At 40.1% G+C, this 15,751-nt stretch overlaps 2 protein-coding genes across 3 annotated transcripts in view; both read right to left on the minus strand.

Annotated features, from left to right (window-relative positions):
• Nucleotides 1-15,751, minus strand: part of LOC149169799 (tetratricopeptide repeat (TPR)-containing protein) — a 437,974-nt gene that overhangs the window by 78,942 nt on the left and 343,281 nt on the right. For both annotated transcript variants that reach the window (XM_089428816.1, XM_089428817.1), the window contains exons 14-15: nt 10,717-10,843; nt 10,400-10,514 (exon numbers count right to left, since the gene is read on the minus strand). In XM_089428816.1, coding sequence (XP_089284942.1) covers nt 10,400-10,514; nt 10,717-10,843 — 242 coding nt within the window. The remainder of the gene's footprint in view (nt 1-10,399; nt 10,515-10,716; nt 10,844-15,751) is intronic.
• LOC149169800 (uncharacterized) lies at nt 12,049-15,071 on the minus strand. Its single transcript, XM_089427164.1, has 2 exons — nt 12,476-15,071; nt 12,049-12,351 (listed from the first exon to the last, which is right to left on the minus strand). Exons 1-2 carry the CDS (start codon nt 14,678-14,680, stop codon nt 12,157-12,159), a joined length of 2,400 nt encoding a protein of 799 aa, XP_089283290.1. The 5' UTR covers nt 14,681-15,071; the 3' UTR covers nt 12,049-12,156.

Here is a 15,751-nt window from a genome sequence, read left to right on the forward strand (position 1 = left end):
ATGGCATACTCCGGTAGAGGACGGATAGGATGGGAGCAGAAGAGATTAGGAAGGATAGGATGATTTTAGAATAGCTTGGGAACCTGGATAGAAAAAGTCATGTCCATTAAAACCTTAAACCTAAAACTCTAACTTCGGGACGAAGTTTTCAGAAGGGGGAGTGTATGTAACGACCCATCTAAACTAATCCACTATATAAAGTTTTAAACTTTATAATAAAACAGATATGATGAACTTTAAAATAAATATGATTAAGTTTTATAAATATAAATTTAAACTTTATAAAATATATAAATTAAACTTTATAAAACTAAACTATATAATAAAAATAAAAAAATCAAAAGAAGCACCCTTATATAAAAGGGGACGCTTAAACCAGCTGGATATTTATAACAGAGCGCATATGACAGCAGGGAAAATATCTGAGAGCCGTAAATGCGTGGAAGGCGTGTCGGGAGGAGGGAAGGTGGTGGTTGCAGGTAGGAGGGTGGCCACCGCCAGGCCCACAGATAAAAACCGGAGGTCTAAACCAAGAGGGGGGGGCTGTAACAACGGAGTTAGAAACCAGGAGGAGGAAATTCAGCGGTGAGAGAGGTCTGCCATTGGAAGAGCTTTAATCCGTCTGAGGTTCTGGGCACGGGGGACAGTGGGCTTCTGTGAGAAGCTTGTTGGATTGAGCAGCCAGTCTCTGCTCAGTCAGGCTGGGTGGAATTGGTCTCCCTGGGTAATTGGAGCAAAACAGCAGCAGCATCATCAACTTCACGGGATCAGATAGCAGTTCAGGTAAGTGCAAATCAAATTTTTTTACGGTTCCTGTTTTCAAGTTTTTGATTACTACAAAATGGGTAGAAAGAAGTTGGGCCTCATCTATCATGGGGAAAAATTCTGTTAGATTCTGCGGAAGAGGATACTTTACCTTTCACTTTGAAACGAAAGAGGACAGAGACTTAATCTTCAGAAACGAGCCATATTTCATGGATTTAAGAGAGCTTTATCTCAGCAGATGGACTCCGGACTTCAATCCAGAGCTGGATGTGCCAAATGCAATGCTAGTATGGGTGAGGCTCCCTCATCTTCCTCTTCATTGTTGGGGAGATGAATCTATTAAAGCAATAGGGAATGTTGCGGGGAAATACCATCTGGAAAAGGACTTTCGGAAGCAGTCAAGATCAAAGTGGATAACTGGGTTTACATCCAACAGCTAGACTACGAACAAATACCATTCAAATGTAAGGTATGTCATGAATATGGTCATTTTGCAAATAGATGTACTAAAAATCAAGAAACAGAAGAAAAAGAAAACCAAGAACCAAAATGGGAGCAAGTCAAGAAGAAAAATTCAGCAACGAAACCCAAAACCTCTTCTATTTCCAATCTTCCTCCCTCTTCAGCTACCTTCCCTCTCCCCCCTCTCCCCCCCATCCTTCCCTTCCAAGCCTATTCCATCTCAAGACCACCCCTCTCCCTCAGCGCCCCTCCCTCCGTCTTCTATCCCTCCCCCATTATCGAATCTATTGGTCTCTAATCCCTTTGGCTCTCTTGCGGACCATGATCTCCCCTCCCCTCTCCCTTCCCCCCCTCCCCCCTTCTTCCCTTCCCCTCTAATCCCTCTCGTTCCTCGCCTATCCCCTCCCAAAGCCCTCACCCCTCCTCCTTTGATGGCATAATCACTCGCACCCTTTCCAAAGAGCTCCTCTCCTCTCACGATCACCCTAAAAAGGCAAGCATAAAAACTAATAGAGAAATTAGAGATGAAGCAACAACAAAAGAAATGGCTCTAGGCACACAACAACCTATGGACACTTTCCTGGAAAATCGCCCACCCTAACAAAAGGAAAGGTCCCTCAACCCTTAACATCAAGTGATAATGATTATAGTCTCCTGGAATTGCAGAGGAATGGGAAGTATGCCAAAAATTAAGGCAATGAAAGATATCATAACTTCAGAGAAACTTGATATCTTTATGCTCCAGGAGACAAAGGAAAACGAAAAGGAAATGGAAACAATGATATAAAAAACCAAAAATTATCTTGGAACCTCAATCCCAGCGACCAGAGCCTCAGGAGGAATATGCACACTATGGAAAACCGAAAATTGGGAGCTCATTCAGCAAAAAAAAGAGCTGCATTGGATAAAAACAGAAATGGAAAACAAAAATACAAAAGAGAAGTATTGCATTATAAATATTTATGCCCCAAACCATTACAAGGACAAGGAAGTCTGCTAGTCCACCCTAAAAAATCATCTTATGCAGGACCAAAACAAAGGCATAATCATAGGAGGAGATCTCAATTTGGTATTGAGCGCAGAGGAAAAATTTGGGGGAAAATACAATGCTGACCCTTATAGGGAAATGTTAAAATCTATTATTGAAGCATGCAAATTAATGGACATGCCTCCTAGCAATGGAAAGTACACATGGAGCAACAAAAGAATTGGGAAAAATAACATCAAGGAAAGATTGGATAGATTCCTAATACAAGACAAAGTTGCCAATGAGTTCAGTGAGATAAAATCCAAAATCATCCATAATATAACATCAGATCACAAACCAGTGGCTATCACCCTTGGGAAGTTAGATAATCTTGGCCCAATTCCTTTCAGATTCAGCCCCACGTGGAACGACAGAGAAGAAGTCAAAAAAATCATAACTGAAGTGTGGACAACACCAATTAATGGTTCACCTAGCTATGTTTGGGAAACTAAACTAAAATCCCTGAGGAGAGAGCTAAAACATTGGGCAAGGATCAACAATATAGAAACACAAAAAAGAAAGTTAGAAATAGCAGAAAAAATAGACAGAATCCAAATGGAAAAGGAGCAGCAAGAGGAAACGCAGGAGAGCATATGGCAAGAAAAACAAGCATATTGGGAGATGTATAGACAAAACAGAAAGGAATAAGAAGAGTGGCGGATAAAATCACGAAGTCTATGGCTCAAAGCAGGAGAAAAGAACACAGCTTTCTGTCATAATACGGCCAGGATAAAGAGAAACCAAAATCAAATAGATAGCATAAAAGATAATGAAGGCAAAGAAATCAGAGGTCAAAAGGAAATAAAGAAGGAGGTTTACAAATACTATAATAATCTATTATCATCCCCAGCATCAAATAACGAGTATGAAGAATATCTTCAGCATATACCCAGGAAACTTAGTGAAGCAGAAAACAATGAACTCACAAGAACAATTGAAGAAAAGGAAGTAGCTGATGATGTTTGGGATTTGCATCCGGATAAGGCTCTAAGCCAGATGGGTTCCCTATTTCCTTCTATAAAAACAACTCGACCATTATTAAAAAAGATTTGCTAAGATTGATAAGAAATGTTTTTGGAAAATTCAAGGTTGGAGGATTCACAAACTCTTCCTTCCTGGCTCTTGTTCCAAAAGAGTCAAATGTTAACTCCTTTAGTAGATTCAGGCCTATTTCTCTATGTAACTCCTCCTACAAAATCACAACAAAAATCCTGGCAAACAGAATCAAAGTATTGCTTCCAGAAATAATATCAAAAAATTGAGGATTTGTCCCTAAAAGACAAATTCTGGACAACATTCTAATAGTGCAGGAAGCTTTGCACTCTAGCCTAATGAAAAAAAGAAAAAGGAATGATTGTCAAGCTGGACATGGCTAATGCTTTTGATAAGGTCAACCTGGGTTTCCTCGCAGTTGTCCTACAGAGATTTGGTTTCTCCAAAAAGGAAATAGATATAATAAAAATCTGTATTGTGGGTCCTTGGATTGCTCCATTGGTCAATGGAAGACCAAGTGAATATTTTTAGAGTTCAAGGGGCTACAACAAGGTTGTCCTCTCTCTCCTTTCTTATACATTATAATGGCGGACTCCCTAAGCAGAAGACTTGAGAAATGCAAGCAAGAGAAGACTATCACTAGATTCTCAATCTCTCCCGAAGTAAAAAGTATGAATCACTCCCTATTTGTAGATGACACTTTGATTATGGGAGGGGCCTCTTGCATAATGGCAAAAAGAATAAAAATTGTACTAAACAGTTTTATGAAAGCCTCCGAGGGGCTTCTAAATAATCAGAAATGCAGAATCTATGGATGGAAAACTTCATCTCGCACTCTCCAAAAAATATTAGAAATTTTGGAAATTCCATTTCAAGAGAAGTGGAGCCACTTCCAATATCTTGGACTCTCGATCTCAAAAGAAAATTTGAAGACCGACATATGGAATAAGTACATTGAGAAAATGAAACAAAAAGTGCAAAACTGGGGCATGATCTGGCTTAATATGGCAGGAAGGGTGGTATTAATAAAGGCCCTACTCATAGCTCTCCCAATCTATCAGTATGCTGCTATACTAGCCCTGGCAAGTATACACAAACAAATTGAGCTTGTAATTAGGGGCTTCCTATGGCAAGGAGGTAAAGTAGAGACAAAGAAGCACAGCCTTGTGAAATGGGATGAAGTAACTCAACCCTATGAGAAAGAAGGGTTGGCAACAAGACTACCAGGGATAATGAACTTGGCTCTAGGAGAAAAAATAACATGGAGACTAATAAGGAGAGAGCAGTGGGTGGAAGCAAATCCTAGAAGCAAAATACATGAACCACAATAGAAACCTCTTATTGAGAAAAGGTTATCCAATCAGGCCCTGCTCCCAAGTATGGAATCTGATAAAAAAACCATTTTGCTCATTAAAGAAAACTCTTCTAAGATACATGGTAATCGTAAATCCATAAAAATATGGAAGGATAGAATAATGGGAAATCAACCCATAGCCTGCCAAGAAAATATTTAGGATCTAAGAAGATGGATGAAAACAAAAGGAATCACTACGCTGCATAATATATCTCTTTGGAGAGATGGAGAATGGGGGGATTGGAGGATCCCCATCCTCCCACATGGCCTTGTCCCTCAGTGGAAGTCCCTAATCTCATTTCTTAAGGGGTTTGCTCCGCTAAGTATAGATTCAAAATATTCCCTTCGTTGGGATCCTAATGGAGGAGATTTTTCATTCAAATTAGGATATGCCACTTTACATCAGCAAGAAAATCGAGACTAGAGATTCTGGAGGGTGGCATGGAAAACCGAAACACTGCCAAAAATCAAAGTATTCATGTGGACACTGCTCAAAGGCAAAATATTGACTGTTCATAATCTTAAAAAGAAAGGATATGAAGGCCCATCACGTTGTGCTATGTGTCATGGAAGTGAAGAAAATATCCAACATCTTGTCGCGGAATGCCCCTTTGCCAGGCACTGCTGGAAAGGGCTTGTCAATCCCTTGGAGGTTAGTATCCAACATTCACTACCTTGTCATGAGCTTCTATCAACCTTAGAAAAAGATATCAATATTCCTTCAAAAACAAAGAAACAGTAAAAAGATATTGGTTGAGTTTGCCCTCATTTATGTATTGGCAAATTTAGATAGCAAGAAACCAGAGGATCTTTAAAGACCACACTCCAAATACCAGAACAGTCCCGGCCAAAACTTGAAGCATGTCATCTAAGTTCATCAACTCTAAAGGAGTTAAAGCAATAGATGTCCAACAACTGCAGCATGAGGAAAGAGTCTGGGTTGAATTCGCGATGAGCAATCAACAAACAATACACATCAGCAAATATCCTAATAATATGCAGAATTGGAAAATAAGAATGAAACAAGAGGAGTTCAAAATGTGGACAAAAAAATTAAATAGGTCCTGCTTATTGTTTGATGGTGCTTCAAAGTCCAACCCAGGCAAGGCTGGAGCAGGTGGTGTTCTTTTTTATCTAGGAGGGAAAAATACTATTACTTTTGAATGGGGATTAGGAGAAATATCCAACAACAGAGCAGAAGCATATGGCCACCTGTTGGGAACATAAATCCTAAGGCAACGCAGTATGAAGAATCCGGTCATAATGGGGGACTCTTCAATAAGAATCCATTCGATGGTGGAAAGAAGAAGCCCCAAGAACAAGGCCCTGAAACAAATAACAAAAAGGGTGGAAAAAACTTCTTCTTTCTAGGTGAAGTCACCTTCAAGCATATTCTTAGAGAAAATAATCGTACCGCCAACATGCATGCGAATCTGGCGGTCAACTGTCCTATGGGAGAATATAGAATTGATAATGTGATTGCTCAGAAACCGATTCCATAGGAACTCCTGCCACAATGTGCAGAGAATAGCAGTCAAAGAGGGAACATCAAGTTGGGCAACAGTCACTTCGACTCGAATGAGTAGATATCTGAAGATCAGGAAATCAAAGGAAATCCCCAAGAACAGCTGTGACAGTCAGTCTATGGCTAACAAGCATCTAGCAGCTTCTCAAGCTTCCCATGAAATGCATATATTCTCATCTCTGTGGAGGCAAGTTGCGCAACTATATATTCTCCCCCTTAGTTCGTCTTATCCTACCTATGCCATCTTCACACTCCCTCTCCTTCCCCTCAGTCTCAGTAGTAACCTTCTCTTTTCAAATAGTCGTAGTTGCGCCCCTTTGGGGACTGAGCTTATCTGCTCTGATCTCTCCTTTCCTTGTTACTTCATATAGCTCTGGAGGGTATTTCCCTGTTCCATTAGCCTCTGTGCTACTCTAGCCTTTGCGCAACTCTGGAGGCGTCAACAATCTTTTTGCCTTCGCACAGCTGTAGTGCCCCCGCTACTGCACAGCTCCTGTTGCCCCCGCCTCCGCGCAGCTCCTGTAGCCCCCAACACTGTGCAACTCCTATTGCCTCCCAATTTCTTCTGCTTTTGTGCAGCTCTTGCCGCTTCTGCTTTCGATGCCCAATCTCCCTTCCGATAGTTGTGGGTCTTTGCAAGACAATCTAGTGACTGCTTTCATCTGTTCTCCCTATTTCCTATTTTCCCATCTCTAATCTGTTGGACTGATTGCCCTCTCCCTCCAGGAAATATGGAATGGAATCCGCTTGCAAATGTACCAAAGTGTGAAAACTGCGTAGTTTGTCGAGCTAACAAATTCATGATTGAGCAGGTCAGAGAAACGGTCAAAGACTACAAATATGAAGCAAAATCTAAGAATTCCTTCCTAAAGAGACAAATAGAAGAACAGAGGAAACAAATGTTTGCGCTAAAACACAAATGTAGGCATTTGGAGGAAACGATCAATTATCTGAAGAGCTTACTTATTACTCAGATCAGAGAAAACTCCAACGTTCAGAGCAGCAAGAATTGGCCTTAGGAACCCTCAGTCAACAAAAAGTAATTGTAAACGCCTCATTCATTTTAGTACTGTTAAGTCTTTCTACTACTAGCTCTTTATGTTCTATAGGTGTAAATTGTTGTTAAATCAGTATGTAAGTATTTATAAGGATACTGCATTTTGTAATCTCAGAAACAAAAGGGGAGGAGCTTGGAAGAATAGGACTGTTGGTCCTCTGTTTCTCTTCCAGGATGCCCTCACCCATTTTGGTTTGATGTAATGGGAGCTTGTTTCCCTCCTACCATATTTTGGTCTAGGTGTTTGGTTCACACAATGAACTTTGTGATGCATGATATTATTAAGAACAAACACCCTCAATACAAATAGATTGGTGATTTGTACAAGAGAGGAAAAAAATGACAAATTTTATTACAAATCATAGAAATACCCATGGGCTTTTCCGCAGCCACTCAACTTTGAAGTTGTTGAAGATTGTGAAGACTAGATTTGCTAGCTATTACCTCACCTTTAGGCGCCTTTTGAAGGTAAGAGAGTCATTGGCTAGCATGGTATCAAGTCAACACTGGCAGGTATTAAAGATCAAGACTCCAACCACAGTTGACAAGCAAAGTTTTGAACATGTGGAGGACACTGCTCTTGTTGGTGTGTTTTGGGCACGTGTGAGGGAAGTTTTGCAATTCACCAAGCCATTTTATAACATTATTTGTTTTGCAGATATAGATGCACTAGTGATTGGGGAGGTGTATGAGTAGATGGATAACATGTTGGGGCAAATAAAAGATATTGTTTAGGAAAAAGATCCCAACTTGTACGATACTATTCACAAATGTGTGTGTGCACAGTGGAATAAACTTAATGTTCTATTACATGCCTCGGCGTATATCCTTATGCCAAAATACTACTCTCTAGCTTGGTTGGGCAAACCTGCACCTGACAGGGAGGAGTGTGCTAATATGCATCTTGAATTAGACAGATACTTCACTAGCATTGGAGTGTTTGGTTCTTTGCATGCAATGGAAGATAGGGACAGATTTGATGCTATCACATGGCGGGACGCATATGGCGAGCAGGGACTTTTGCCAAATTTGGCAAAAAATGTGCTCTCACGAGTTGTAAATATTTATTCTGCAGAGAGGTGTTGGAGCACATACAACTTCATCGATAATGTGAGAAGAAACAGACTCAATGAAAACCGGGCAAAAAGCTTGGTTTATGTGCACTACAACTTGAGCTTGTTAAGTCATTATTGTGATCAGGCTCGTGAGGATACATCATATACAACTTAGGACAACAACCCAGAGAAAGATAATTTGGAGGATGGTGCTCTACAACTAGAAGAATTGCAAACAAAACTTTTGAAAGATGATGATGAAGCAACACCAGCCATGCCACCCCCACCATCTAGTAGCAGTGCTTGAGCTCCAACATCTTTTTCTTTGTTGCCGCCACCTCCATCTACATCGTCGTGTGGAGGGCATGTGGCTTCTAGTTCTGGTCATCTAACCATCCGGGAGGAGACTCTCAATACTGGTAGACCACCACTACCTTCTCAAAAATTAGAAATTTCTCATGGTGGCAAGAGGAAGCAAAAGATAATAGATTTTCTTGTCTTTTCTAGTTTCTAGTAGTTTTAACTTTTAATCACTATTGACTCTTTCATATTTATTATGATATTTTTTGTAAACAATATATGACAATTTAAGTTTGAAGTTTGAAGTTGGCAATTATAACTCATTGGTAATGAATTATGAATGTGATGCTTCATGAAAGTTGAAAGTTGAAACATATCACTTCATGTTAGATATTCTTTGTTATAGTTTGGTTACTTGGTAATGGTAATGATTCCAAGTACAACTTTAGTGATCAATGATGATAAATGTTATATATTGAATTTTGAAAGCTTGAACCTGTAAGATTGATGAATCATGAGACTCGATATGTTGTATGTTAGTATCTTGTGGATGTGGTTGATGAAGATTATAACTTCTATATGATTAATGTTATATGGTTCAATCCATGTTTTTATGCTTTTTATATTTAATTCATCATTATACATGCTTTTGTTGACATATATGCATCAAAATATATAAAAATGTATATTATATAAAAATTTGTTCCTAAACTAGGAGCTTTTGAAAATGTCAATCCCCGCTCCTACTCCCAAGTAACCTTGAGTCAACATAAAGGAGGGAATTCAACCCCTTGAGAAGGCTATATAAAGAAGCAGTTTGACCTCATTTGGAACTCACTCACTCCACAAGTTCGATCTATCAAGAAAGAGTTTGATCTGTCGGTGGGAAGCTATAAGAAGGAGAGCAAAGGCCTTGGAGAAGAATGAAGGACGAAAATATCTTGTTTTTGGGCTCTATCTCTCTCACATGTGTGAAATTCTAGAGTTTATGGGCTGCAGAAAGAGGTCGAAGTTGCAAGATCGAGTTGCAATAGGATGAAGTGCAAAATCTTGTGGCTGGGACGAAGGATACTCTATCTACACCTCGTTGACCTTAGGAGGAGTTGTCTTGCTCTAGGAAGGTCTCAAGACGAGGCCGATCTAGGGTTTCCTTGGAAGCTGGAAGGCTGAAATTGTGGGGTCGAAGTTGCAGGCTGAGTAGCAATATTGAAATTGCAGTGTGTAGCAGTTCAGTGCAAAATTAATGAAGGACTTGAAGAAGGACTGACTTGGTACTAGGAGAAGGACTTGGTCTAGGGTTTGGGTCTTTGTATCACATTTGAGGCAGATTCTAAGAAGAGAAGAGTTTCCGGGTTTTCCCCTCAGAGGGGTCTTGCCCTGGCTGAAAGCCTAATATTTGTCTCCTCTATTGTTGTTGTTGTCGTTCTTGATATTGTTTGATGAAAAGATCTAACTAAATAACATGAAAAAGATAATTAAAATTCACAAGCAAATAACAAGGTTAAGGAAAATAAGATTAATAGCTGCCACTTTCCATTTTCCAACAGAAGAGGTTTAAGAGAATTCTCCTAGCCCACCTCTTTGTTTTCATTAACCATCTCATACTCTCTTAGGTTTACTGTTCCAGAAACTGCTATTAAAAAATAACTATATAATTTACATGATCCAAGAAAAGCCCAGAAATGTATATGCAATCCTTACTCCATATCAACTACCCCAAATAATTTCAAATTTCCCAAAAGTAGATCACATCAATAAATGTAACCAGTGGATTGAACTGATAGAAAGAACAGCTGCTAGCTAACACTATTATTCCAGAAAATTCCAATTTGTACAAATGTCTAGCATATAATTTACTTACCGAGAAACCACTTTGTAGTAGCAATTCCAGGCACCAATGCTATATGGCTGTTGTTGAACAATGTAGCGTGCACAGTCATAGCCATATTTAGGGTCTGTAGTATTATATGCAATCTCTGCATGCATTACAGCACCAAGAAAGGTCAATTAGTTCATATGCTATGTTGACATTTCAGACACAATATTACTTATTCAAAATCAAGATTCTAAGAATATGACCTTTCAATTTTGACATCATGGCTAGTCCAATAAAGCCTGAATCTAATCACAGTTAGCAGAAGCAAGATTATCTTTAACAACAGAAGATTACAATCTTACGTGCACCAAGAGACCGAAGTTCACCCTGTTTTTCTGGAGAAAAATGATTGTGACCTAATTTCAAGCTATGATTTATGATTTCTAAAGCTTCCCAGTATCTCCTTAAAGATGCCAATCCTTTGCATACCTGTAACAAGCAAATGAGTAAACATAGTGTTTTATAATTTTATTGATTTGATCTTAATGTTTGTTTTTCAGATAAAATACTTCCTTTAAACTTTATTAATAAATGATAAATACATGCATTTTATACAAAAGAAGGGCTGTGAAAGCAGCTGCCTTTAGAAAATTTAGCTACTAGCAAGTACCTATAGGGCTATCAAGAAAAATAAGAAAGGGTCTGAGCCCCAAGGGCTGTCCATTTCCAAAATAAAAGGTCATATGGCCATAGGCTCAAAGCAAAGGACTAAAACCAAACAAGGTCACCGGTAAACCACAATTAAAGAAAGAAATCATCTAAGTAGCAGCAACAGATCCAGATCCAAAAGAGGGTCACAATCATCAGGGTGTGGGCTCCACCCAATGCATGGTGGCTATTCCTCATGTGGGTCCAGGTTCCATCCATCTTTTTCTTGCTGCTCAAGGTACAAACCTATCAAGATAGCCAATTATAGCTTGGGAAACCTATCAATCTCTAGCCAAGGAGGAGGCAGGCAACTGTGGTGCACTTGGCCTTGGCTATGACATTCATTGCACTGTGAAACCATGCAGTCTGCTGTACAGCTTAGCCTAACACTGGACCTGTGTGAATAAGATGAGCCAGGAGCAGAATGAACCTCCAACGAACCTATCTCATCGTGTATGGCTGTCCCACAGTACTCCATAAGCTGTCAAAGATATGCCAGCTTCAATTTTCTAATTTGCACCTAGATTTGCAAGTGTAATTGGACCAATGTTGCACGAAGCGGGAGCGAAGCGGAAGCGCGAAGCGCGGAAGCGTCATTTTCCAAAAATCTAGGGAGCGAAGCGTCCGCGGAAGCGTCTGCTATATATATATATATTTTTATATATTTTTTTGCATTTATACTCAAAACAAACATCCCAAATACCAAATTAATTGTAGAAGACATGAAAACATGCATATTTTTGCATAAATCAAGATAGATATGGCATCCATGATTCCATTGTAGTTACTAGTATGTACAACAATCATCTATATTCTAGCTATTACAAACATACATCAAATTTTTAAGCATATTATAAAACATAAAACATTTAAGCATATTATAAAACATAAAACATAGAGCATATTATGATTTATCTAGCAAGTGAGCAACTGTCAACATTTGTCATGTCCAAAATTCAAATAATAATGTTTACAAAATATGTCACTTGGTCACCGCCAAGCCAAAAAGGTTCAAAATTCAAATTCACAAGTCTACAAGTCTAATGAGTAATCTATAGACTATGACAAAAAGAAGTAGATTGTGAATATATCTACTAATCTCTCCTCCTTCCACCACGAATAGAACGTGATGGCGTGCCTCCACGTGGTGGCAATGAAGAAGATGGTCCCTGTGTAAGTCGTGGCACTGGAACTGATGAAGAAGAACCCCCTGCTGTTGGTGTTGAACCATGGAACCTAGGACCAGATGGGGGTGGGGGTGGTGGCATATCAACACGGTCATCATCATCCTAGAATCGCTCAAAAAATTCATGCAAAAAAAAAAAAACACTAGTTAACAAAAAAATTAAAAACATGAATTAGAGAAATGCTTTATAAGGGAAAATTGGAAAATTCATACCACAATGGACATACCTGGATAAGAGCATCCTCTAATTGCTCTAGTTGCAACACTCCATCCTCCAAATTGGGCTCCTCTGGATGCTTGTCCCAAGTCAACAAGTCTTTATTAGACTTTGCATCTTCACAGTAATGGGACAACAATCGCAAGTTGTAATGAACATAAACCAAGCTCTCTGCCCGGTCTAAACTCAACCTGTTCCTTTTAACACTGTGGATGAAAGAATAAGAGCTCCAACACCTCTCTGCAGAAGAAGTGTTTACCACCTGTGATAGCACCCGCAATGCCAAACTCTGTAGAAGTGGAGTAGGCCCTCCATGCATGTTCCACCACTCAAGAGCAGAAAAATGCTCTCGATCTTCAATTGAATGCATGCTCCCAAATGGACCAGTGTTGAGCGTATAGTTGCTCACCTGTCTCCGTACCAATGCAGCCTCCTCATTATCAGGGATTAATCTACTCAATGCAGCCATATATTTTTCGTGAACCTCTTTATCTTGGTGTGGTTTTTTCCTGCTTCCCCCCCCAGGTGCTGGTTTTGAAAGCCATGATGGATGATAGTACCTAGGTGTCAAAACATATGCTAATGCATGCAATGGAACATTTAGCATATCCCATCGCTTTTCCACCTCTTCACGAATATAATTGTACAAGGTGGTATCTCTAGGCTCAACAATGTCTTTAATCTGCCCCAACATGCTATCCATTTGCTCATACACCTCCCCAATTACTGGTCGATCTGAATCTGCAAACTTGATCATGTAATAAATTGGTTTGCTGAATTGCAAAACATATTTAACCTGTGACCAAAAGTAAGTGTCAAGAACAGTGTCCTTGACTACATTAGCAGTAGCACCATCTGTACACTGGTTAATTTCATCCCATGTTTCAGCACACACCAGATTAGTTAAAGCTTGTCTCACCTTCACTAGCCGCCTAAAGGTGAGGTAATAACTAGCAAATCTTGTCTTTGCAATTTTAAGCAATTGCAACTTGGAGTAAGTGCCATAGAAGTAGTTTACCCTTGTATGCCCTGTGATGAATTTAATGAGCTGCTTCCCTTTCCTGTAAACCTCAGCAATCCACCCACATTCTTTGTGTTTCACAATATCATGCATCAAAAGGTTCAATGTGTGAACCAGGCACCCAGACCAAAAGATGTGTGGATGAGTACGCTCAATAATTTTTCCTGCTGCCTTACAATTTGCTGCATTATCTGTGATCACTTGAACCACATTATTCGGACCAACATCTTTGATTGATTTCAATAGGAGATCTGCAATGTTTTGTGCAGTTGCACTGATGGAGGAGGAGTCATGACATGCAATAAATACTGCACCCTTAGAAGAAACACCAAGAACATTTATCAAATGTTGGTTTCTAATATTTGTCCACCCATCTGATACAATGGATACCCCATAATCCACCCACTCATGTGTAAAACGTGTCAAAGCTCTTTGAACCTTAGCTTTTTCTCTTTCTAATAACACTGTTCTAGCTTTCTCATAGTTGGGGGCCTTGTATCCTTTTGGGGCTTCATTGATGGCCTTTACCATGTCATGCCAATAGGGAGAGCGAAGCACATTGAATGGTACACCGCAAGCACAAAGAAAACGGACTACCTTTCCATCCACATCATCCCTCCCAGTAACATTAAGGAAATCCCCTATTGTTTTTCTACCTCCAGAGGTTGCAGAAGTACCATAAGGAGATGGGCAACTACCAAATTTAGAGGTTGCACTTGATTCTGAATGAGTTTTTTGTTTCTTGTTTTTTTGTTGTGCATCCATCTCTATTTTGATGTATTTTTGTCTTTGTTCACTTGAAATTTTTGGGCAAATGGCTACCCCCACAGAACCCTTTTTTTCATCACTCTCTAGCACCCCACAAAGATGCCTCCTCAGACGGGTATATGAACCCGTATATGGTTTTCCTCCATGACAATCATGAGGGCACATCCATTTGTAAGATCCACCACCCTTTCCCCCTTCAAGTTTGGTCACATAGTTCCACAAGGGATTTGATGTACCTTTCCCATCTTGTGCTTCAGTGTCCTCTTCAAGTTCATCCCCTTCCTCTTCAAACCCTTCCTCCTCATCATACATTGGGTCACTACTATTAGGACCAAGTTCATCCCCTTCCTCTTCCCCTCTATTCCTCACCCTTGCCATCATTAAAACCAAGAGTGGAATGATACATAGAAGCCAAAAGAACACCATCTTGGAATATGGATATAGGTGGTGGACAACCTGTAAATAAAGGAGCAAGTAGAAACAATGGGAAAGAGTAGGAGAGGGAGGAGAAAAATACAATTTTTTTTTCAAAAAAACAAGGGAGTTTGGGTTTGAACTTACCTCTTTAGCTCTTGTAGATGAAGTCCTCCAAGCTCTTGCTCCAAGCTCCTCCTCCTTCTCCTAGCTCCTCCTTCTTCACTCCTCCAAGCTCTCCTCTCTTCTCCTCTCTTCTCCTCTCCTTTCCTCTCTTCTCTTCTCCTCTCCTCTCTTCTCTTCTCCAACTCTCATAAACTCAAAGTGAGAAAATGAGAAGAGAATGGGGGCTTTATTCTTTTCTAAACTCACCCTAAAGTGACCCTAACCCACCCCTAACCCACCCCCTCATGCTTAGTTAAGTTAGATTTTAAATGAAATTAAAAAAAAAAATTGATATGCGCGGGTTGCGTGCGGGTTGCGCCCGGGTGGCGTGCGGGTGGCGTGCGCTTCCGGGCAGGTTGCGTGGCGCCACCCCATGCCCGAACCGCATGCCGAAGCGCGATTCCGGGGTGGCGCAACCTCATTTGGCAGGAATCGTGTTAAAATTGCGGAATCGCGCAACCTTAAAAACGGAATCGCGATTCCTCTATGGATTCCGGAACGCTTCCGCACGGGTCGCGGTTCCGGGTTAGGATCCGAGGGGGGGGGGGGGCGATTCCTGCAACCCTGAATTGGACATATATTAGAGCTCCAACATACCATGTGAATCTATCAAAATGAACTTTCTTAAAAATACAGTCATTTCTCTTTTTCCATATAAAAAATAGGAGCTCTATTCTAACAATCTGCCAAGCTACTTGGCACTCTACCACCAAAGGGCACTTATTGCCAAGGAGAGAAAAATTCTCGGTAATGACCTAGGTTGATGCTGATCACTTCCAAGTAAACTAACTAGAGGCCATTCTCCAAAGCTTGTTTCAATCAGCCTCTGGGGCTGCTCTAAAAACTAAGCGAATGATACTCATTGGATAGTTTATAGTTCATGAAGGCTTTAGAATAGTTCCACTTTTACTATTTCCA

The sequence above is a fragment of the Pinus tabuliformis genome, chromosome 4_2 (genome assembly GCF_031772625.1).
Source record: "Pinus tabuliformis cultivar Carrire ecotype Pingquan chromosome 4_2, CPIR1, whole genome shotgun sequence".
NCBI classification, from domain to species: Eukaryota; Viridiplantae; Streptophyta; class Pinopsida; order Pinales; family Pinaceae; genus Pinus; species Pinus tabuliformis.

Bases quoted from the DNA above. Each gene is read 5' to 3' on its own strand.
- LOC149169800 (XM_089427164.1), bottom strand. From the start codon at position 14,680: ATGGTGTTCTTTTGGCTTCTATGTATCATTCCACTCTTGGTTTTAATG. The intron at 12,352-12,475 runs GTATGTCCATTG...GAGCGATTCTAG, and splicing joins TAGAGGATGCTCTTATCCAG to GATGATGATGACCGTGTTGA.